Source organism: Squalius cephalus, assembly GCF_949319135.1.
Source record: "Squalius cephalus genome assembly, chromosome: 5".
Taxonomy (NCBI): domain Eukaryota; kingdom Metazoa; phylum Chordata; class Actinopteri; order Cypriniformes; family Leuciscidae; genus Squalius; species Squalius cephalus.
This window is the reverse complement of record NC_137126.1, coordinates 23820038-23845538: the sequence shown is the minus strand read 5'-3', so window position 1 is coordinate 23845538 and position 25501 is coordinate 23820038. Positions and strand designations below refer to the sequence as shown.

Below are 25501 nucleotides of genomic sequence, written 5' to 3'. Positions count from 1 at the left end.
ATTACCGGTAAGAGCATGCTATACTTTGTTAGACCGTGGAGGTAATGAAGGAACACGTCAGGTTTCTCTAACGATATGAAACCTGAAAGGGAGGGCGTAGAACATTTTCATTTTATATGGTGTACCAACAGCCTACACAATGTTATTTGGTTATCTTGTCAGTTTTCTTGCCGTGGTGAGTGAACACAGGGGTTATGTATGATCACGAGCAGTTCCTCACACACACATATCAAGCTGCGCTGTTCACTTGGCAACGCCAATCGCCGTGGACGCCTTAGCAAAACCTCTGTTACCTTCTCCCGTATGAGGTTTACTAGTTTCCACCCACTGGCTAAAGCCGTCTAAGCGTACACAAACAGTAGTTGACGTGCTGTGAGTGTAGTCAGTGGCTCAGAAGAGGTTTTTATACAAGTCGAGAAGACACTGAGCGTTTTTACGCACAACACGCGCGTTTCTCTCACGGGTCTCTCTCTCTCCGCAGAGCGAATATGAGAGGGGTTCGCCGCAAACTGTCATTAGGTTGACAGAGATGGGCTGCTGATTTTGGGAATCCCGGAGAGCTGGAAGCGCCCAGGAACACCATGACCGTGTTCAACCAGGAGAATGTGGAGGATTATTACGAGATTGGAGACGAACTCGGGAGGTACGTGATGATTTCTGGGCGTTAGGTGACATTTATTTCATGCAGTTGGTTGTTTTGGAGGAATTATATGCATATACATTTATGAAACAGATCTATTTCTAATGAACTTTATGAAAACTGTTAAAAATAAAGGTTCCAAAAGAGAGTTTTCGCAGCAATTTTGGGGACACTTCCAGAAGAACCTTTTTTTCTTACTGTGAATAACATTTTAATAATCTGAATAACCTTTTCCACTATAAAGAATCTTTTGTGTAATAGAAAATTCTATGGATGTGAAAGGTTCTTCATGGAACCATATATTCCAAGAAAGAACCTTTTTGGTTTTTTATAATGAACCATTTAATACACCATCTACTGTTGTTCAATCAGCATACACAAGAGAGCTTTAAGGTGGTGCATAGGTCTTTCGAGATGGGCTGTACTACTAAAAAAGTACCTAAAAGTACCATGGTATTACCCTAGGTTTTTAGGGAATGATAATACCATGGTAGCTACTCTTTGAAGTTGCTTAAGCTACCATGTCAGTACCATTTAGTACCATGGTATTTACTATATCTTAAGTGTCACAATTACTGTACCATGGCACCTCGGTGGGGTTGTTGCCAGGATGGTCTCAGCTCATTATTGGGCGTCCCAAACCCCCCCGGAGCCAGGAAATCACTGGTTGTCACTCTAGCAGATGTTCATACATTCCTAGTTATAATGATCTCCAATGGCATTTATTGATTAATGGGGCTCAGATGGCTGTGAAAGCCCAAATTCTCTTCTGGGAGCCTTACTTGAGAGGTTGATCAAGACAAATTGGGTTAGTCTGCTATTCTGCGACTCAACGACAATTGCATTTTTACTTAATAATTTGGCTTTTGAGGACATCCAGTCAGCAATTGATTTAATTTTGCAGGGTATCGCGACTCAGTTCTTATTAAGGGACGGTCACACAACACTTTTCGTTCCATTCATAGGCATGCTCACGTGAAGAAGTTTCACATTTCGCTGCTTTCCACTGTTTAAGAACACAAATTTTAAAGCTGCAGATTTGCAGCGTTGCAGGGAAGTGGAGTAGATTGTATATTTTTACATTTTTAGATTGACTGTTATTCATTGTATGTTGAATTTATGACGCCAAAAAAGAACAACAGAGAAGAAGAACAAAAAAGACGCCACAGAGCGTGAAGTCACATCCGTTGCAGTGTCCAAATAAATTTTACATCCTCAAAATGTAGTGTTTGTGTAATATTAGCTGTGTAATATTGTGTAACATTTCAGCATTGGTGGTCAAGAGATGGATGTTCTTTTGAACTGATTTTCATGAGAATGCAGTTTCTCGGATTCCCATTGACTGCTGTGTGTGTGGGCGATAAATCACCACGCACATAGGGATGAGTCTGCTCCTTGTGTGGGTTGTGGGAAATCAGGCTGTTGTTGTATTTAAGAGAAATATTTTATCTGTTAGTGCTCACGTAACAGCCTATAGGATGCAGATGCATTGCTCACGCTCGCTAAAATCGGTTGCATAATGTGTAAACATACTGAGGAGAATTTGAATCGAATGCTGAAGATGTTCTTGTCATTGGCTCCTGAGGGATGACAGCATCTGTTGGTCGTTCTTATTGCATAATTGACTCAATAACTGCAAAGTAGTTTCCTCCAGTTATTACTGAATTATTTTATAATAGAGAAGTATAAGAAAGCAGTATTGCTTTACTCTTAGGGATTGTGTGTCTAACATCTGAGGTTGGTTATTTGCTATTAGTTGATTTGGTGTTAAAATGCTGTTTTTAAAATGCGCATATTCATGAGCATTGATTTCATGTTTAAGTCTGGACAGCTTTTAATTGACAGTTATGTGTTTTAACTATTTAAATATGCATGAACCATCCCTTTATTTATTGGTAATCTTTGAAATTTAAATGTTTGATTGAAAACACCTGCTTGAAATGTTTTGTAGGTCTGCTTGAGTATTGTGTTTTTATGCTGTCCTTGAATTTTTATTCATATGCATGATGTGACATTTTACATATTCCAAATTATTTGAATAGTATTGAAGACAAAACATTTGAATATTATGGTTTCACCATGACAACTTCATGACTAGTGATTAGTTTTGGTTATGCCATAGAGCTACTAATCCCACTATTGGATGAATGGATTGCAGCTTCTGCGTACAAAATAGTCTGAAATAAAACAAAAAGACCAACAATCATTGTATCCCACTGGCACATTTTAAGTTCATTCTGCATTCCCTCCTTCACTAACAAAACCTCCAAATCAGGACCAAGAACATCATTCACTGTTCCTAAATCAGCCATTAATTTCTTTACCCTCCTCACCATGTTCAGGGCTTAGCTTTGATGCCTCATCAAAATGGTTAAGCGTACCCCACCAGCATTGAGGCCTTACTCTGTGCTTGTGTGTTACTCGGGCTGTAAGGTTAAACATACAGGCTCTCTTTGTGGGGCTTATGAGGCTTCGGCCCATGGAAGCTCTTAAGTGAGGAGGTTTCTTTATTCTGATGGGAACTGCTCCGGGTGGTCCTCCTCAGAGTAGGAGGAGCAGTGGTCTGTTGGCTAAATTTGAAGCGGGGGTCTCGGCTGGCACTGCTTTTCATGGACTAACACTATGAGCTGCCGCATCTCGAAGGTGGTGTGTGTAATTTTTGCACCAACATAGCGAATACAATTTTCCAAATTTCCCTCACATTAGGGTTATTATCATCCACTAAAACATTTTTGTTAATTGAAACTTGTTAATTGAAAATTCTGTCACAATTTACTCACCCCCAAGTTGTTCTGAACCTGTATAAATGTCTTTCTTCTGCTGAAAACAAGAAAATATTTTGAAGAATATGGGTAACCAAACAGTTGGGCAGTTGGGTTTTTCTATTTTATTATTATTTATTGATTTCTTTTTGTATGTGTATAACAGCCATTGTGTGTATAACTATACTTGTTTGGTGTTTTCCTTATTCTTAGTTTGAATTAAGGTATGATTGTATGTTATATGTATATGTGTGTATATGTATGATACTATATTATTTATACTAGGCTATATTACTATATACATTATTGTTACTTTCTGTCAGACCTAAGATGAACCAACAAAATTATTTAAAAAAATTCTATGGAAGTCAATGGGGTTCATCAACTGTTTGGTTACCCATATTTATTTAAACTAAAAGATAGGTAGAACTGAAGTTGAAGCACTAAAATTATTAACTGAAAATATGAAAATTAATTGAAACGTTAAACAAAAAATAATAAAAATGTCAAAAGATAAAAGTAAAACTGAAATGATAAAAGCAAATTCAAAATATGAATAAAAACTATAATAGTATATAAATAATATTAAAATAACACTGCCCCACATCTTTCATTGGATCCCATTCCTAGTCCAACCCCAAACGCTAAAGTTCCACTCATACTTAAAACAAGATTCCAAGCGCTTCACCATATTAAATGTACATTAAACATTACTGAACAACTTTTGAATGGGAGTCTGTCTGTCTATCCATTTCAGTATGGATCGTTTCTAGCCCAATCTTAGAAGATAAATATCAGCTTTAGCGCTAATGCTAAAAGCGAAGATGAATTCCCAACCAATAAGGAACTCCTCTCATTTTACAGTTCACTCAGTAATGATATCTGCGCTACTCTATTACATTAAGTCTCTAAGACCGACTATAATGCTGGCTGCTCTCGGTCTGTCCTGCCACTAATTGGTTCCCCTTTGTGTCTGTTTGCTCTGGCTGTGTGTGTGAAAGGGGAGGAGCAGATTTTGCTGGATCTCACCATCACTTCAAGAGGCATTGCTTCTGACTGTGTAGTTTTGAAGAGTGTGCTACAGAGAACTTATTACCCGGACTGTGATTCTAATGAGATTCCTCCAAGAAGCTGAGATCACCAATGAGATTCCTCCAAAAAGCTGAGATCCCAAGCAGTTTTGATGAGGGCCACTTTAACAATGTCTCTACCCCCCCGTAATGACATGCAGAATATGCAAGTTTTTTGTTGTTGACCTATATTTGCTCCCCAGTAAAATGTGTCAGAGGGTGCTGGTGTTGAGGTTCGGAGTGTGGGAGATTAATTTTCTTTACCCACCATAGTGGATAATTCATGCCTGATGTTACCTACGCTTATTTATATTTATAACTTATTTTACCTAGATTTTGCCATCAAATTACTGACATGGCATTCAACCAAATAACTAAAACATTTGTGTGTGTGTATATATATATGTATATATAGTGTATATATATAGTGTGTATATATATATATATATATATATATATATTATATATATATATATATATGTATAAAGGATTATTAGGAACACCATACTAATACTGTGTTTGACCCCCTTTCGCCTTCAGAACTGCCTTAATTCTACGTGGCATTGATTCAACAAGGTGCTGAAAGCATTCTTTAGAAATGTTGGCCCATATTGATAGGATAGCATCTTGCAGTTGATGGAGATTTGTGGGATGCACATCCAGGGCACGAAGCTCCCGTTCCACCACATCCCAAAGATGCTCTATTGGGTTGAGATCTGGTGACTGTGGGGGCCATTTTAGTACAGTGAACTCATTGTCATGTTCAAGAAACCAATTTGAAATGATTCGAGCTTTGTGACATGGTGCATTATCCTGCTGGAAGTAGCCATCAGAGGATGGGTACATGGTGGTCATAAAGGGATGGACATGGTCAGAAACAATGCTCAGGTAGGCCGTGGCATTTAAACGATGCCCAATTCGCACTAAGAGGCCTAAAGTGTGCCAAGAAAACATCCCCCACACCATTACACCACCACCACCAGCCTGCACAGTGGTAACAAGGCATGATGGATCCATGTTCTCATTCTGTTTACGCCAAATTCTGACTCTACCATCTGAATGTCTCAACAGAAATCGAGACTCATCAGACCAGGCAACATTTTTTCAGTCTTCAACTGTCCAATTTTGGTGAGCTTGTGCAAACTGTAGCCTCTTTTTCCTATTTGTAGTGGAGATGAGTAGTACCCGGTGGGGTCTTCTGCTGTTGTAGCCCATCCGCCTCAAGGTTGTGCGTGTTGTGGCTTCACAAATGCTTTGCTGCATACCTCGGTTGTAACGAGTGGTTATTTCAGTCAAAGTTGCTCTTCTATCAGCTTGAATCAGTCGGCCCATTCTCCTCTGACCTCTAGCATCAACAAGGCATTTTCGCCCACAGGACTGCCGCATACTGGATGTTTTTCCCTTTTCACACCATTCTTTGTAAACCCTAGAAATAGTTGTGCGTGAAAATCCCAGTAACTGAGCAGATTGTGAAATACTCAGACCGGCCCGTCTGGCACCAACAACCATGCCACGCTCAAAATTGCTTAAATCACCTTTCTTTCCCATTCTGACATTCAGTTTGGAGTTCAGGAGATTGTCTTGACCAGGACCACACCCCTAAATGCATTGAAGCAACTGCCATGTGATTGGTTGATTAGATAATTGCATTAATGAGAAATTGAACAGGTGTTCCTAATAATCCTTTAGGTGAGTGTGTGTATATATATATATATATATATATATATATATATATAGACCAAACCAAAACATCTTATAGGTCCATTATATATTAATTTCCCTTCATGGATGTGACTCTAGCCCTCTATCATGCTGAAGATATCTGCTGGTATGAGTGGCTATGCACACATAGCATCATTCAGAGTGCACTAGTGCATAAACGTAGCTACTCGTCTGTCTGTGTGTGTTCAGTGGGTGAAGTTTGGGTGTCTCTTGTGAAGCCTAATGAGATTTGTGGGGGTGAGAGTGTGAGAATGTGAATGAGATCAAGAGCATTTGTGAGCGAGCGTGCCGGCAGGGTCATGGTACACTGTAAGACAATCCTGCTGTGAAGTATTAGTCTTGACCAGTGAAGCATGTGTAAGACAAGAGGGAAAATAGGAGTTTTTTTTCCATGTCTGTCATTTTCTGTTTGGCATGGTGAATGCAGCTTTTGAGGATACAAAATATATTCCCCCCAGCATCCCAAACTAACCATCTTAAAAGGGTTTCCTGGATAGTACAAAGGTTAAACCGGCCACATCTGTCCACAGCATGTTAATCAGTGCCAATAAAGAGCCATTGTTAGTCATTGACGAAAACATGGCTTTTTTATGTGGTTTTTTTTTTTTTTTTTTGTCTGCTGTTGAGGTGCAGTGGGTTTTGGCTATTAGCGTGGCATAAAGCATCTTTTTCAATTTATGGCCATTCAAATGTAGCTATGCATTCTGCCGAAATGCTATTTGTATGTTGGTACCATATCAATTATAGGCCTATATTAGAAATGTTTACGTTTGCCCAAATTGGCAAATTTCTAATTTTTAATTATGCATGCTTGCTTGCCCAATAATTATTTTTTTATTACAAATTTTGCCTAACACGTTTATATTTATTTTAGCAAAATATCAAAATGAATATTCACTTGATTTTAGTTGTTAGTGCTTTATTCTTAATCAATTTAGACAAAAAATTATGAATTTCATCAGTTATTGGCCAAAAGATTGAAATAATTATTGGATTATTAGTATCAGCTAGAAATGTGATATCCGTGCATCACGTCTACATTATATTACAGTAGATGTTTTACCCGTGACCGATCATTTATGCATAATTTCACAGCATAGGACAGTCAGTAGTAGAAGAGTTTGAGACTGTGCATTTTTGCATTTCTGCCCATCAGTGTTGTGTCAGCCATCATTTTTCTGTGGCTTCATAGTGAATTGTCCAATAGCATTTACAGCTCAGGGGATTGGCTCTAAAACATTATCCTGAACTGACCGCCCATGAGCAAAGATGTCAGAATTCAAATTTGGTTCCTGTGCCACTAAGGTTAATGATAACGCTGACAGATAGCTTTGTATTATAGAGATCCTTCATTGTGTCATGTTCTTGTTTCCTGTGATTAACAGAAAACCTTGAGAATGAAATGAGCTTGGGTGCAGGTGGATTGAATGCAGCGGGTGGCCTGCGTTGGCAAGTGTTTATACACAATTAAATATGTGTGTACAGTGTACATAGTAACTTGGTTACATTTGTGCCACTCCTTTGACAGCTGACTTGACTGAACTGTTAGATTATAATATTCTGCTTAATAACATTTGAATTGTAGGCCTATTTATTTTATACTTTGAGATATGAACGCTTTTTAACACACAATATTCTAATTGAACAGTTTTTATTTCACAATGAGCATGACATAGTGTTACTCACATTTTGAAACCATTCATCATGCCTTTCTTATATTCTAATCACCTGCTAGTCATATTGTGGGTATAATTGTGGGTTTAAATACTGCTTCATCACAGCTGGTTACAAGAGTTAATACATCACGGTGTTGTCATTCACACAAGAGACCTCTTGTAGAGTCCAGGATGTGTTGCTACAGTAGATCATAGTCGATTCATCAACTTTATTTGCACAGCCAACACTTCTTCAGTCAGTGCTTGGTTTTATACTGCAGTCAACGTAATGATTGTGCGCATCAGCCATGATGGTATGGAGCTTTTATTATGACAAAATTATTTGAATTTGAATTGTGTAAATTTGAATTATTTGCAAGTGTAATCTAACAAAATTGAATTTTAGGTGGTAGTTTAAATATTTCTGAATTTGATTTTTTTTAATGAATATTGAACATTTGAAATTTAACAAATTGAAATATTTTATGGCTGAATTTTATAGACTTGTATTTTCAAACAGCTAGTTTTATTGTTCTGAATTCTTATACTGCAAATATTCAGTTTAAAAAAATACAGATTCAAGTTTTCAAGATGAAGAAATTCGGAACTTCAAATTCAGTTTTCTAAAATTCAATCTCAAAAATTAAAGTAAAAAAATTCAGATCTTACAGAAAGTAGGTCACAGGTCATCCACAGGGAAGAGTAAAGGATCTCAGATAAGTCGAACAGAGCATTTTGGCTGCACTGCAGTAGTTTTCTGCCGCAAACGCGGTGGTGGTTCAAGAGAATCCGTGTATCTTTCGTTCAGTCGTTTTTTTATTTAATATTAAGAGTAGAAAAATGAGAAAACAGCTTGAGTATTAGATTTATAATATTCTAGTAATAATAGTCCGCTGCAGCAGTTGCACGGAGCTTACAAAACTTAACGCGTGTATTGTAACTATAGGCTACATTTAATTTTCTCATCAAACAACTAGACTAACGAATGGCTCGGTACAACAGAAGAGCCTAGAAAGGGCTTTTTCTCTGTGTAGACCAGCAGTTGGTCTGAATTTGCTATAACCTATAGCCTATTTTCCGGACTGTATAGGCTAAGTCACGTTTTATCATGAAACACCTGTGATTTATTCCAAAGTGACTCCAAAGTGACATATATAATGCATTTAACGTTAAATAATCTAAATGTTGACTTTCAAAATTAGGCGCGCCAAGAAGGATATTCGCTGTATTTTGGTTCATTTTTGGTGAGCGCCAGAAAGATCTAAAGAGACCGAGACGCGCTAAAGCAGCGCATCATGTTGTTTTATTTATTTTTCAATGGCATGAAAGTCATTGTAGTCATTTTGAATGTACACAAATAAAAATATACATTTTACTGTTTCGAATGATGTCATATTATCTGTAGCCTATGACTATAAATAACAGAGTATTAAGTTATTTCCCAGCAGTGAAACAAATCCAAGTGATGGCGCATCGCGCTCTCACACAACATAGTATCAGTTCTGGCGTTGTTTCATATCGCAGACTGCTCATTATCAAAATGAAACACAGTCAACCAAACATATAAAAAGTTTCTGCCTAATTTAATTGGTCTGTTGTACAATATAAAGGGCAAGCTGTGACACTCAGTCCTTCTTGTTATTCCAAACATTTCCCTTGCTGTGAAGACGCTGTTTTAGCCTTTTTATCAGCCATAAAAACATTTTGAATTTACGAATATTGGTAAAAAAAATCAAATTCAGAACTATTTAAACTACCACCTAAAATTCAATTTTGTTAGATTACACTTGCAAATAATTCAAATTTACACAATTCAAATTCAAATAATTTTGTCATAATATAAGCTCCATAGATGAGGCTATTTAATGTCAAGTGTAAGCATATGAATATGAATAATGGGAATCCCCCTCCTGAATCATGATTCTTAATAGCAAATTACTGCGACTGATAGGCAGCATCTTCTAAAGGTGGCTCGAGCAAGAGCTGCGAAACAGCTTTTTCTCAGGCACATTTGTTAATATTCAGCAATAAATTTGTGTGAACATGTTATGAATTCTTCTCACAAATCTCGGAGCACCAGCACTGTTAATGCTGTTGCTAAGCTACTGGTGAAGTGATGTCGTGGAAGGAATTCAGACTCCCTGTGCTGGATATCAAGTGCTTTTCTTTATATCTTGTAAGCCATTGTCATTGCCTTGTTGATCATTTTACTCGCCTTTTAGTGCCATTTTTATGCTTTGTTTTTACTTTAGACAAAGTATTTGACCCTATTTAAAATGATACATTGTCACAATTCTTTGATATTGCTGCTTGAAGCGAGACCAGAATAGTTAATGCTGGCTGATCACATTCCTAAAAGCTTTCTTGTTTTCTTTATAATTGTTCTTTTATGGAGGAGGTTGAGTCACTGTATCCTCTGTTAAGACGTCAATACTAAAGCCGCAGAATGTGTTTTTAGCACTCATGTTTTGACAGTAAGCAGTATTCGTCGAAACCAGGTGGATGTCAGTTTCTGTCTACATAGGGCATTTGGAAGATAAGGCCCGCAGCAGACTTCAGGTCTCCTCCCCTGGGTTGCTATGGGAACCACCCATTTATCCGGTTCTTTCCAGGCGTAGCTATCATTTAGGCTCGGTCATCTGTGGGGCTTCCTCCATTAGCAACGCTTCCTTAAATGAGTTCTGATTGACTGAATGTGAGACAGTCCTTCATGCTCATGGGAGAAGTCCAATTAATCGGACAATGCTGATATTCTGATTGGTTGCACCGTTTTGATTGAATTACAAATGCAAGCTTGTGTTTTAGCTGGATTTTGAGGACTCAAGAGTAGTAATGGCTACTTCAGACCATTTCATACACATTTGCCACCGGTGCCTCTTCACACAATGTGTTCTTTGTGACTTCAAATCCACTTGAAGGACAAAATTACATTCCACTGACATGACAAATGCCTTGCTGGTCAAATCAAAGAAAAATTATGTTTTCACAGATATCACCATAGCTAGTGTTATTTTTCAAAAAAAAAAAAAAACGACTGACCCAGCCTTTTAAAGTAGCCAATCAGAAAATACACTCTGCCTTTTAGATTGCCATTCAAAAGTTTGGGGTTTTTAAGAATTTTTAAAATGTTTTTTGAAAGATGTCCATTATGTTCACCAATGTTGCATTAATTTGATGAAAATACAGTAAAAATTTTAATATTGTGAAATATTATTACAATTTAAAAGAACTTGTTTCATATTTACAATGTAATTTATTCCTGTGATGGCAAAGCTGAATTTCCAGCATCATTACTCCAGTCTTCAGTGTCACATGGTTCTTCAGAAATCATTCTAAAATGCTGATTTGCTGCTCAAGAAACATTTAGTTTATTATTATTTTCAATTTGTTGAAAACAATTGCAGACCTGCCAACCTGTATACATTTTGCGTAGCAGGTACCCATTTTGACATCAAAGTACGCGCAGTATACTCAAATCAAGCAACAGCAAAAGAAGAAGTGTTCGACCAATCATAGCGCTGGGTTCATTCCCCAAATAACAAGCGGAGATGATTGACAATTGACAAATGTGGAAGGCCTATCATTAAAAAGAGACAGCAAATCGACAGCAACACAAAATCCCGCACGATCCCCCTTCCACTCCTGCCGTCTGACTGACTGATTTCTTAAGTGAGGACAGTACAGTTGTCACAGTACTTCTAACTCCTTAAGGTAAACGGGTTGGGGTGGATGTTTTACCATGTACTGTACTGTACTGTACTGTGGTGGTGTTTTTGTTTTTTGGAAGAATGAAGAAATTAAAGACAGACACACAGTAAATATGAGTATTGTTCTCCTAGCTTTGTTTAAATTAGGGTTTACTCTAAAATACTGCCTTAACAGGATATCACTTTCCAGTCGTAGTCTTTAACACCTCAGCACAACATAATGTGCAGGTTAGCACAGATTTTAAAACTGAAATCATGTATGACTGACAAGCTCAAGTTTAGAGAAACAGGCATTTATTTATTCATTCTCAGTGTTGAGAAACTTTTGGAGTTTTGGAAAATAGGTCATGCTTTGTTGACTAGTAAAACAATTTTTTGAGGAGTAACAGCAATTGTTAGCAAAGTTGAGTAGAGTTTAATTTTATGCAAATGAGACAATGCAGAGACAACCAATTGAAGGAAGTTCCCCTAAGGAAATGTTTGCCTATGAGTTGCGTTAACCAGTGAGGTTAAGAGTGCTTGCTGTAATCAATAATAAATAATAAGATATTATTCATATACTGCGAAACAAAAAAAGAGAAGGTGCATAGAGTTTTTGCATGCATTGCCTTTTGTCTTTCTCCTTGTGACCAAATCTGTCAGTTTCAATTCCTTAGAAGAGTATTGTTTCATTAAACAACAGAGCAGTCAAGCTTAACACCATGTCTACACCAGTTGTAACATGCTTAAGGGATGGTTAACCCCCAAAATGAAAATTCTGTCATAATTTACTCATCCTCAAGTTGTTCTAAACCTGTATGAGTTTCTTTCTTCTGCTGAACACAAAAGAAGATATTTTGAAGAATGTCGGTAACCAGACAGTTTATGGACCCCATTGACTTCCATAGTATTTTTTTCCTACTATGGAAGTCAATGGGTGCCATCAACTATTTGGTTACCGACATTCTTCAAAATATCTTCTTTTGTGTTCAGCAGAAGAAAGAAACTCATACAGGTTTAGAACAACTTGAGGATGAGTAAATTATGACAGAATTTTCATTTTGGGTGAACTATCCCTTTAAGTTGACAGACACTTATATTTTTGATGTGCTGCAAAAATTCTACTGTAAAGTAAAATTATTTAGCTATTTAACAACAGTTTTTTCATAAATATATAAAATAAAAATCAATTTACACCACAGGATTTTAGCTGAAAATAAACTAGGATTTTTATTTTTTATACATTTTCCCCTGTTGCTGAAGCTGAGCTGATTGGTTTGTGTTCATGAATATTCTGAGATGATAAAACTGTGTTTCCAGTGTAGACATTGAACACCAATGTAATGTTTTTTTTATTGAAGAACAAGTCAAAATAGTCAAATAGTTCAAATTATTGGATAAAAAAAAATATGATGTTATGTGAGCTTGTGGCTGTTGTGTACATTTTAGAGTGGATGTTTAGCAGTAAAAGTTTCATGCAGAGTGTGACCTGGCAAGCACACATCAGTCTAAGTGTTACCTGTCTCTGAGGAAGGATTGCTTATCAGCTCCTGCTGATTGTTCACACACACAAACCCAGACGATCTTCCTCTAAAGCCCTAATATCCTCAGCTCAAACCTCAGAGTGTGTCAGCTCTACTCCAACCACAGCTCTGTTTCCTTGGTTACTCCTGTGGCACTACGGCACTGAGAGTTATTGCATAACGTGTGCCGTTTGGGCGCTAAAGATTAGTGGGCTCTTTTCTCTCTGAACTGTCCACCCACATTCGTTTTTCACTAATGAACCAGTATATGACTCACGTATACATATCATTTAAAATTATGCACCTCTAAACGGGCTAATTTCTTGTGTTAAGATATAGATATGTGCCCACTGTTGCCATTAGGCATATATGAGTAGCCAAAGCTTTGATAGCTCATACTTCTGGTCAGATGTTTTCGCTTTGTGTTGAGAAATATTGGGAAAGTGGGCTGATTTTTTGTAATGTGTCTGTGTTGTAGTCTAAAAACTCTTCAAATCCCAGTTCACATTTAATTGCGTGGGATGACACTATCAAGGCTTATTTAATTACACTTGGACCGGATCAGCGGGCTAGAAAAGTCAGTTCAGACTCTTGCCAGATTCCTTCCAACAGACTATTCTCTGACCCAAACAGAACTCAGTTCACCAATGGAAAAGAGGATCGCTGTATTTCTACAGAAAATACTGACTATACTGAGCACATTCAGCATTGCATTACAAAGCCACCATTTGCTTTTCAGTTAGATGTTATATTTGTTAATGTAAGGAATTTTAAATATGGTATTGCAAAGCCTGAAGCTTTTAAAAATTGTGTTTTTTTTTTTTTTTTACATTCTTTTATCATCAGTTCAAATTCATTATGTTTGTATAACTGATTATGCTAAAGTTCAATTTTTGTCACAATTTTTTTGTCAGATTTTGTCTTTGGTAATTTTCAATCCAAATGTGTTTCTTACCTCAAAAGTTGAGATTGAAACATTGAGTGAGCAACGATAAAAGCGATTTGGTAAATGTAACTTATCGACAGCAAAAGTGCTTTTGGTTCCTGGAAAACTGGCAGATTGCCTGTGATCTTCACGCTGTGTTAAAACCACTTTATTGATCTGACAGCATGTGCAGTGGTATACCCAACCAGTTTGTATGTGTGTAGTCAGCATTTCTAAAATGGTTCATTTTGCACTTCTATGATGATAATGCTGATTAATCTGTTAAGACCAAAGGTATTGAGAGTTGCAATGGCACTGTTGCTTTTTTTTTTTTTTTTTAAACCAGATAACCCAGATTGGTTGGTAATTTATTTAGGAATCACTACGTGGCTTATGCCTAAGACACACTGTAAGCTTATTTGAATGTGAACAGCACAGTCACACGTACTGTAAGATGTTCCATGTTCACTAGTGATCTGATCTGGTTGGTGGTAATCAGCAATGCTGTCTTTTGAGCTGGGAAAGCTCATACATTTGAAAATCTCAACCTTCATACTGAACAGATTAAAAAAAAATCTTCCTCTTTCCCTTTAAAACTAAACGAAAAAAATTGCATATCCTCTTTCTTGAAGTATTTTGAACCCTTGCACAATTGGAACCAGTACAGCTGACAGATATTTGAGCAGATAATCATTTGTAAGGACAGAACAAACTTGATTTGTTGACGTTCAGGGTTGAAAATGCCGACTCGCAGCTAAAGAAAAAAAACTGTCCAGATGTATATGGACAAATTGATCAAAAGTGAGAGTTGAGACATTAATAATGTTACAAAAGGTGTTGTGTGTTTTGTTTTTTTGTTTTTTTTTCTATTCATTATAGACTCCTGAAAAATCAATCAATCAAAGTTTCCACAAAATGTTAAGCAGCAAGGCTAACTGTCACACTCTGGCAAAGCATGGTGTATGCAGGAACATGATGAAGGTAAACAGGCTTTATTAAAGGAGAACTCCGGTCAATTTTAACATTGAGCTCATTTTTTTGTACATTTGGAGTGCTGTCAATACAGAGAACAACGACAAAAATCGGTGTTGCCTACACCGAGTTATTCTATTTTTAAAATTTGCACCCTGTTGACTTCAATGGGGCAAGTACTAAACCTGCTTTTAGCCTCTTAACATCCTTGATGTGTCATTACAAGTGCACAGAAAATGTGAGTGATTCCTTCTGAGTGAACACGAGTGAGTCTGACTGCAGTAGATGTGAAAGAAATGTATAAAAATGATGTTATTTAAGCCAGCGCAAATACCTTTGTTTACATCCTGTTTTTCGGTTGAAGTCCAAAGTAGTCGATTGCAGAGTTCACACGCATAGGTTTAATACCTATGATCACGCGCGTGAACTCGGCAATCGACTACTTTGGACTTCAACCGAAAAACAGGATGTAAACAAAGGTATTTGCCTGGCTTAAATAACATCATTTTTATACATTTCTTTCACATCTACTGCAGTCAGACTCACTCGTGTTCACTCAGAAGGAATCACTCACATTTTCTGTGCACTTGTAATGACACATCAAGGATGTTAAGAGGCTAAAAGCAGGTTTAGTACTTGCCCCACTGAAGTCAACAGGGTGCAAATTTTAAAAAGAGGATAACTCGGTGTAGGCAACACCGATTTTTGTCGTTGTTCTCTGTATTGACAGCACTCCAAATGTACAAAAAAATGAGCTCAATGTTAAAATTGACCGGAGTTCTCCTTTAACAGAAGGGAAGCACCACCAAACTCACCATTGACGTGAACTGGCAACAGAATAAACAAAAAGGGGGATTTTTAAACACAGAAATGAGGAACTAAATCACGAACATCTGTACATGATGAACAACAAATAAGTTGCCATAGAAACAAACGAGAACTAATACAGACATGACAGAAACTGAACGAAACTAAAACTAACCGACAGAAACATTGATAATAATAGTAAATGTTTCTTGAGCAACAAATCAGCATATTAGAATGATTTCTGCAGGACCATGTGACTGACGACTGGAGTAATGATGCTGAATCATAGGAATATTTTTTTTTCATTTTTTGTATTATTTTTTTAATTACTTAGAATATAATAGTTATTGATCAAATACGTGTAGTCTTTGTGAGCATAAGAGACCTCTTTTCTTTACTGACTCCATATTTTTGATAATTATATAAGTGTGTATTATATGATATACACACTTGCAAAAACAGGTAGCTGTACTATGACTAAGTCAAGTCAAGTCAAGACAACTTTATTTATATAGCGCTTTTCACAATACAGATTGTATCAAAGCAGCTTCACAGTATTAAATAAAATAGTACATCAGTGTTTGTTTCTAGTGTAAAACGTCCACGTTTGGTAATGCTGATCAATAGTATTGTTGATTGATTAATTAAATTAAGTATCCCCAACTGAGCAAGCCAAAGGCAACAGTGGCTAAAATAAACAGAAAAATTCAGACTGCAGTCCTCTAAGTTTTTACTTTTGACCTTTTATAAAAATTACTGACGAGCCATATTTAAAGTAGGAATGCACTGAAATTTTGACTACTTTTGTCTGAAACAGCTATTTTCGGTTTTGGGCCCAAATGGTTTTGGAGGGTCCAAAATCAGTGACCGAGACAGTGATCAGTGATTCGTGATATGTGAAAATCAGTGATCCGATGGCATGTTTTGACTGTGTTCAGCGTCTATTTCATGCAAACAACATGGATAAGCTATAACAGTTAAACATGTCAGCTGTGTGGACACTAGCTCTGGATTGACAATACTAATTTCTTGATTTTAATCAGTAATGAATGATATGGTATCATAAATCTTTTAATCTGTGCTACACTAAACTTCACTAAACATTTGTAGCGCATCTGCTGTCCAGTAATCGCAAAAAGCTTTGTGCTTTGTTTCATTTAAAATGAAGCAAAGTCTCAACTTTAAAATTTTGTCAATTTTATTATGAAATTCGAACAATAAATGTCGTCGTCTCTTTTCTACATCACGAAATAAACATGGGTGAACAACAGAAGGTATGTTGAAAGATTGAAAGATTTATTATTTATTTCCGGTTTCGGTTTTCTACCAAATGCATCCTGAATTTTTGGTTTCGGCCCAGAATTTTCATTTCGGTGCATCCCTAATTTAAAGAGCCCCTTATTAGAATATTATGTTGTTAGCTTAGCAGCATGCTAATGGCAAACTCTATTGGAATCGAATTTGAGTCATTTTGTATGGTGCACAAGTGAGCTCATTGGCCTTGTTTGATATTGACAAATCACTGGCAGCCTGTTATGGCTCAAGGCCTTCATCATTTGTTAATTTCATGCTGTTTTCACCTTAGTAGCCGACTCCATGCTCAATCTACTCTCTGTACAGATCTTGTAATTAATTAAGCCCCAGCTATCCAGCACGACTAATGCTGTGCCCCACCATCTGAAGCACGCCAAGTTACACTCCATCCCTTTATGATGGTTCAAAAAGTAGATGTTTGGCTGGAACGCTGGCTGTCTGCTGCCAGGAGGCAACTTTGTTTTCTAAGTCTCGCATAAGAACAGCTTGGACTGGAGACACGAGGAAGTGAGAGGAAATGAGGGTAACTGAAACAGCGCCATATTCCCAGGTGTGTCTCCCTTGCTCAAAAGTTCAGAAGTGCAAGGCTTTCAATAAACGGTGGGATAAAATGTATGATAATCCTGATACCGTAGTGCTTTCAGAATTCAGAATTATTTATGGATCAGACCGGCTTAGATTATGAGCCACTCTTATCGCTGGGCTCTTTGGGTGTAATAATATGGGGGTTGTTGAAAGCAATCTGGGGGCCAGTGTTGTGCTAACCAGTCAGGCACCCCACTGAACTGCCTGACGAGCCAATGGTGGGCCGGCACAAAAGCTGCTTTGTCATAAAGCTTGCAGGGGTCGAAACCCAGTCGACATGATTATACAGAGTAGGTATTATCAGACGAGGCAGAGGCCAATCTGAAATGTACACTAGTATTAATGTTGTCTCTCTTTTTGCTTTTCTTTCATCTACTTAAAACCACATCCAACCGATTTTTTTAATCTATTCATTTATTCAGAAATACTTAAATTCAATTCATACATACTTGACTTGAATAGAAATCTTCTATGATGAGCATGTTTGTTATTTCGATATTAAAATGGTATATTTGATTTTTATAATATCATAATGAAGGAAAAAAGCATAATTAATGCTGGCCACACACTTTAATGCTGGCCAAACAAAGATTTTAAGCCCAATTTTGGGCCCAATTTGCATCCCGCAATGATCAGGGGAGCTTGGCCTTATTTGAGGCTTGTCGCAACTGACCTTTTGTCCAAAATCTTACCAATCCCAAATTGACTTGATTGGGCTGCCTCTGACAGGATACTTGCAATAGCCAATGAGAGCCACATAGCAGCCACAAACATGTCACGAAAGTGGAGGATTGAGCCAAGATTTCACCCATGTTCTTTTTCTGTTTTTTTTGTTTGTCACTGCAAAACAAAACACATGCAGGAGAGTCAGCTGAAGACGTCGATCATCCTCCATATTTGTTTTTCTTCTGAAGTCACATTAGATCACGCAAGTTTCTATGAGATCTCGTGTCTGTGGAATTGCCACTGTGAAATCATTACTTCAATCGGCTTGGTACTTGGTACTACGTTCGGAGTATCGGAGTACACTGTAAAAAATTAAACCGTGATTTTTACGGTAAAAAAACGGCAGCTGTGGTTGCCAGAACTTTACCGTCAAAAATACGGTAGCAACGTTATTGGTTTTACAGACTTAACTTAAAATTTACAGTAATAAACCGTATTTTATTATCTGATATAATGTGAATTTACCGTCCTATTGAAGGGGTAAATTAAAAATTTACAGTAATAAACCATATTTTATTATCTGATATAATGTGAATTTACCATCCTATCTGTTTTGTACCATTGCAATACACTGACAACCACCAATCACAGCAGTGATGAGAGTCACATGATCAATCAAAGCTCATCACAAGCAGCTCTTCCACAAGAGAGTTAATACTAATATATAGAAGCTGCACAGTGTGATTCACACAAACATTAAACACCATCACGGTAACACACATGAAATTAAAAATTGCAATAAACATTAATTTAACAACATTAAATGTAACATAAAACCCTAATGTACATAACTGATTAGAAAAAAGCTAAGAAAACTATGAAGAAACATAGTTATTTCAACAAAAATACATCAAATGTGAAGTGTCACTCAGGGAATTGTGGGAATGACAATTTACGGTTTTTCACTGTAAATTATACAATGAGTTGTTCTTTTTCACTTTCAAAAACTGTAAATTTAACGGTATTTTACAGTAAAATTACATTAAATGTACCATTAGATCTATCACAGTTATTTACAGTATATAGTACGGAAACTTTGTTAACCAATTAGCATTTTTACAGTCTTTTACTGTTAAAATTACGATCATTTTTTATATTGAAACTGTCCTAATGCCTGTTGCCCACGGTTTTAATAAATCTGTTAAGATTTGAAAATACTCTAGTGTCTCAAGCATAAGGAAAAAATTCCAAGAAGAAAATCTTATTATTCAACCTTTCTAGGACTATTACTTCAGATTTTAAAATGTAATATTTATGAATATATTTATATTTAAATATATGTACATTTGTAATTATGAATAATATTTATTGAATTCTATTTTGTTTGTAAACAAGTTTTTTATCTTAAAAGTATATTTTAAAACTTAAAAATAATTAATTAAATAATATTGTATGTAAACTCAAATGTATTCTAGGTGTAAGAAAATTTAAGGGATACTACTTTTTACTTGATGGATACACCACATGCCATTTTTAGTCTTTAAATTACAAAGCAAACTTTTATTGACAGTTTTCCAAAACCATAAGAAACCAACATGATTACAAGGAATACATTAATAAGAAATGCATGTCTTTTAAACCTGATGGTTTTTTTTAACTTATGTGATTGACCCTTAAAGTAACTTTTTATATTATATATTATATTTTATTAACCAATATGGTTACATTATTTACAAGTGCAAGTGCAATTAACACTGCAAATTGGATGTTGCAGTTATGATTTTAAATAAAGAGTTTCTTGTAATTGGTTGTTGAATCCCACCTGAGTTGAAACCTTTGGTTGGGTTTTCCCCTCACGCATGTGGATGGAGGCCTTTGAGACCACTTTCATCTCACTGCTGCTATTCTAAGCTTGCATGACGTTAGTTTGGCACCAGGTGAAAATGCATCTCGTTTCCACAGTGTAAACACTGTAAAAGCAGATGGGAGCGCAAACATTCCCTGAGCCGCCTGACAATGACTCCTTGAGGTGAGACCGTAGGGAATGAAACCAAAGCTGGAAAAAACCAACAGCTCACTAGGGGAAAAAAAACGTTATCGTCAAGGTTCAATATATTTTTTCTGTCCAGTAGGCATCACAGATCTCTCTTGTGAATTGTACATCTTTGTTCTGTTCCAAGGTCAATGGTCTGCTGGTTTTAAGAGGAATACCGTACTCGTCTGGTTCATAGACTGCTGTATTATATCAATATGTGTTTTTTGTACTCTGAAAATGAAAGGGATGAAATGTTTCTTGAATTTCTCTTTTTTTCTGCTTCCTTGTTCTCCTTTGCCTTTTTCAATTTCCCGCTCAAATGAGCAAGCTAGCGTGCAAAATTGGTAGGTGTCCTTCGTAATCGACCATGTCTATACTGTGCATTTTAAAAAGTGTTGACAGCTGTCTCATTGTGCACTTTTCTGAGCAATAATCTACAGTCATTCAAAACCAAATGCATTTTATGCAGTGTTTAGGTTTTACTGTTGTGTGCTTCTGCATTTCACATGGCTTTAAATAAGATGGACAATTAATTGCCGTTCCCTTTGTAAAGTGGCTCGGTCTAGTGTTTCTCTTTGGCACACGCAGAGGAGTCAGCAGTCACCGACGAGGCTGAGTAATTGGTTCAAAGGTCACTGTTTGCGGTACGCTGACATTTTATCTGGTATTAAAGTGTTTTGATGAGCCCATCACTCTTTTGGATGTGGATTACAGGAGGATTCTGCCCTCCAGCTGCGTTTTCCTCATATTGCTTCGTTGAGCCTGATCTCAGAACAGCAGGAGGGTGGATCTTTTGAGGTCTCGTAGTAGAGATCTTTGATCAGTTACAGTCATAGAATTTAACAGTAGAGTCACTGGACACTTTACTATGTGTCCAAAAGCTACGAAATAATGCCTTCGTAGACTGTATGGAGGTAAGAAGGCAACATGGCAGGTGTGAATTCAATGCATAACATCTTTTTCGGTAGTTAGATGCATTTGTCTGGTTGATTTCAGAAGGCAGTTTAGATATTTATTGTTGCTTATGACATCCTACAATCAATGGGTTTGACAGTTGGTGAAAACTGGCATCTGATGGACAGCTGTAACAAGTATATTTAATTTATAAATGATCTCATGGTTAATTGCACGGTTATCTAAGAGCTCACTTGAATTTGTTCTACACCATTAGACATGATGTCATGGTACCCTGGAATTCTGTCTGAAAGTTTTCTTACGAGGTAGCATACAAAAACACCGTGAAGGAGTTCTAGAAAAACACTGACTGGGTTATAGATTATAGAAGAGGTCAATCACTTTGTATGAACAAATGAACATAACTACATTGTTAATTTTTTTTTTTTTTCAAAGTTGTAAATAAAGCAAATATTACTTGAGCAAGAAAATACTATTTGAGGTTTATGTTTTATTCAATCTGTTACTTGCTAAATCTTTGTAATTGTTTGTGAAATTTACTAGCAGTTTCTGTGTCAAAATTGTTTCTACCCCAGTTTATATCACAGGGATAATTCTCACAATAATGAAATCATTTACTCGCCCAAATGCCATTCCAAACTGTTATGACTTACTTTTTTTTCTTCTGTGGAACACAAAAGAAGATATTTTAAATAATGTCCAAGCTGTTTTCTTTCATAGAATGATAGTGGATGGGTACCAGGGGCTGTCAAGCTCCCCCAAAAATAAATAAATAAAAACAAATAAACACTATGAAATTAATCCTGAAACTATTCCAAATTTTCTTAAGCCGGAGTTGTTATTCACTGAAAATCTTGCTTGACATTCGTTGTCACCATTCACTGTCATTGAATGGAAAAGAGCAGCTTGAATGTTGCATTAGGCTATATCTTGTTTTGTTGCACAGAAGAATGTCATTTAAGTTGGTAATGATGAGGGGGAATAAACACTGACATAATTGTTATTTTTGGATTAACTATCCCTTTAAATACTCCAAACATGACTAGAAGCATTTTTATGCTGCAGTGTGAATGTATCTCTCATCGTGTCTGATAATGTTTGCTATTTTTGTGTTTTATTTATAGACACAGATTTAGTGTGCTTTGGGTTTAAACATGCAGATTTGTCTTTTTGTCATTTATTTGTGACTTTAGTATGAATTTGCAATAGAACAATAATATGAGGCTTTCTGTGTATCTCAGTGGATAAAATGCTGCATAATGGCTGTGCAGCACAACAAAGGTGCTCTGAATCCTAATGCCAACCTGGACTGTTCAACCGCACACAGGAGGGAGGGTCATTTGGAAGAAAATTCATCAAATGGAAGAAAAACTCATGTATAATAGTGAAATCCAAAAAAAAGGAACAAGCCCTGAAGACAGTGGCATTTGATCAGGCCCCTCTTCATTATTCGCCCGTGTTCATTACGTCTTCGTTGTCATATAGGTGATGTTTGTCATGACACCAGGTCAGGCTGATGCTGGAGGTTTCGACAATTACATCCAAATCCTGCCTGAAGAATGAGTCAGGCACAAGGAATCTGTATTCAGACCACACTAACCCACTTAAATATTCATCCAGAGCAGTGGCGGCTGGTAAGGACTGTCCGTGTGCGTTACTCTAATGGCACTGAGTGCACCTGGCATTGTGTTTTCATTAGGAAGCAACCACTTAGTGAAGGAGCTCTCATTTTTTCAGAGTTTCTTACCTGCCATCCTTTTATATTTGCTCGTTCATGCTCATTCTCAACCTGTCATGACAAAGGCTTCCCATCTGACAGAAACGCCTCTGATCTTATTTGCGCACCTTGTTATTCTGCGTTTCGTACAAAATGTTACTGGGCAAGAGTCTGATTTCATTGTAACCCAAAACTGCTTTTGACACACGCCTGTGTTCAAAAAGCTCATAATTATCCATAATTGAGTATTCGGAAGATAGCAGGCTGCATGAAAGACTAAAGCACCTGCAAACAAAATCCTCCCCTGTGGGAATACGCCCCTGTACTTGTGTGAGTTGGGGAGGGCTTGAGTCCAGAGCCGGACAGTAACGGAGTACATTTACTTGAGTACAGTACTTAAGTACAATTTTGAGGGATCTGTACTTTACTCGAGTATCATTTTTGGGGAGTACTCATGACTTTACTCAAGTATATTTGAGAGGCAAATATTGTACTCTTTACTCCGCTACATTTCTATCCATAACCGTGAGTACCCGTTACTTCTTCTAAAAAAAAAAAAGGAAAAAATAACAATCTCGGAAACCCTCAATTTGTTGGTTCCCTCTCAAACGTGATTGGATTGTGCAGGCGCCACTAATTGGGACAGGCTATCAGCAATCACCTTCAGCTTTCCGCCAAAGTCAACTCCATGGTCAGATTTAGATAAGAGACGAAACCATGGACGAAACAATGGATGAAGATGCAGCAGGTCCATCCCGGGAATGTGGCAACCCATGGCCCCACCTCGCCAGACTATTTCTTTTCGCTATTTTTCGCTGACTATTAGTTTTCGCTTCAAGTGTTTGCTGTGTTTACCAATGTAAGCACTGTGGCAGTAGTAATGCAATATTTAGAAAATGTACTCTTGTACTCTTGATACTCAAGTACTTTTAAAAACAAGTACTTCAGTAATTTTACTTAAGTAGACATCTGACTGTAGTACTTTTACTTGTACTTGAGTAAAATTTAGCAAGGGGTATCTGTACTTTTACTTTTACTCAAGTAATGAAGCTGTGTACTCTGTCCGCCTCTGCTTGAGTCATACAGCCATGAACATTCTGGAATTAAATTACTTGGAATTAAATTTATATAAAAATGCATTATATTAAATGAATATATAATGTGTTTAGGTATACTTTTTGTTTGTTTGTTTGTTTAGTGTGTTTTTTTTAATGTATTGTTGTAGGGAAAAAAAGACAAATAAATGTTTTGGGAAAATCACTGGAATGAAAATAGTGTAATGAAGCTATGAAAACTTTTATATTTAATCATTTAGCAGATGCTTTTATCCAAAGCGACTTACAAATAAGGAGAGCAATAGAAGCAATCAAACCAACAATATTAGGCCTGCCCCCTTATAGTCAACTAATCGTTAGTCGACTAGAAGTCGACCAAAAATTGTATTCGTCGTTTTGTCATAGTAAAAAATAATAGCTTAAATGAACGACTAATAGTCTAATAGAAAAATGTTTAGTTGAGGGCAGCCCTAGTACACGTAGCAAGTTTTTATATATACATATATAGATATAGAATAGTGTATTAATGGGTCAAGTGTTGACAAAAATTATGCATTTTCAGTAGTTTCTTGAAAATGGCTAAAGATTTAGCAGATCGGGTTGAGATAGGCAGGTCATTCCCCCAGCTTGGAACAGGCTAGGTAAAGGTCCGTGAAAGTGATTTTGTGCCTCTCTGGGATGGTACCACAAGGCGCCGTTCATTTGCAGAACACAAGCTTCTGGTTGGCACGTAGGTCTAAAGTAATGAGTTTAGGTATAGAGGTGCTTAGCCAGTGGTTGTTCAGTAGGCAGTAATCAGGGCCTTGAATTTGATGCGATTGGCAATTGGCAACCAGTGCAATTTTATGAAGAGAGGTGTGATGTGCGCTCTCTTCGGCTTATTAAAGACCACTCTTTCTGCAGCATTTTGGATCATTTAGCGAGGTTTGACAGTGCATGCTGGAAGGCCTGCCAAGAGAGCATTACAATAGTCCAGTCTGGATAGAACAAGAGCTTTGACAAGGAGGTGTAGTATGCTCTGATAGGAAGGGCCTGATCCTCCTAATGTTGCATAAGGCAAATTTGCAGGACCAGGCAGTTAGCAATGTAGTCTGTGAAGTTTAACTTATCATCAATCACAACTCCAAGGTTCCTGGCTGTCCTGGATGGAGTTCTGGATGATGAACCTAGCTGAATGGAGAAGTTGTGATGAAGTGTTGGGTTGGCCGAGACCACAAGCAGCACTGTCTTCGCAGGGTTTGAAGGTGGTGGTCCTTCATCCAGCAAGAAATGTCTGTCAGGCAGTCTGTCTAATCATCTGGCTGGAATAAGAGGTAGAGTTGTGTGTCATCGGCATAGCAGTGATAGGAAAGACCATGTTTCTGAATGACAGATCCTAGTGATGACATGCAGATGGAGAAGAGAAGTGGTCCAAGCACTGAGCTCTGAGGCACACCCCAGTAGCTAGCTGTT

General features: G+C 37.1%; 1 protein-coding gene across 1 annotated transcript in view; it reads left to right on the top strand.

Annotated features, from left to right (window-relative positions):
- Positions 1-25501, top strand: part of dapk1 (death-associated protein kinase 1) — a 71207-nt gene that overhangs the window by 198 nt on the left and 45508 nt on the right. Inside the window, exon 2 of the mRNA XM_079871420.1 lies at positions 482-643. Within this exon, the coding sequence (XP_079727546.1) occupies positions 582-643 (62 nt within the window). The 5' untranslated portion in view covers positions 482-581. The remainder of the gene's footprint in view (positions 1-481; positions 644-25501) is intronic.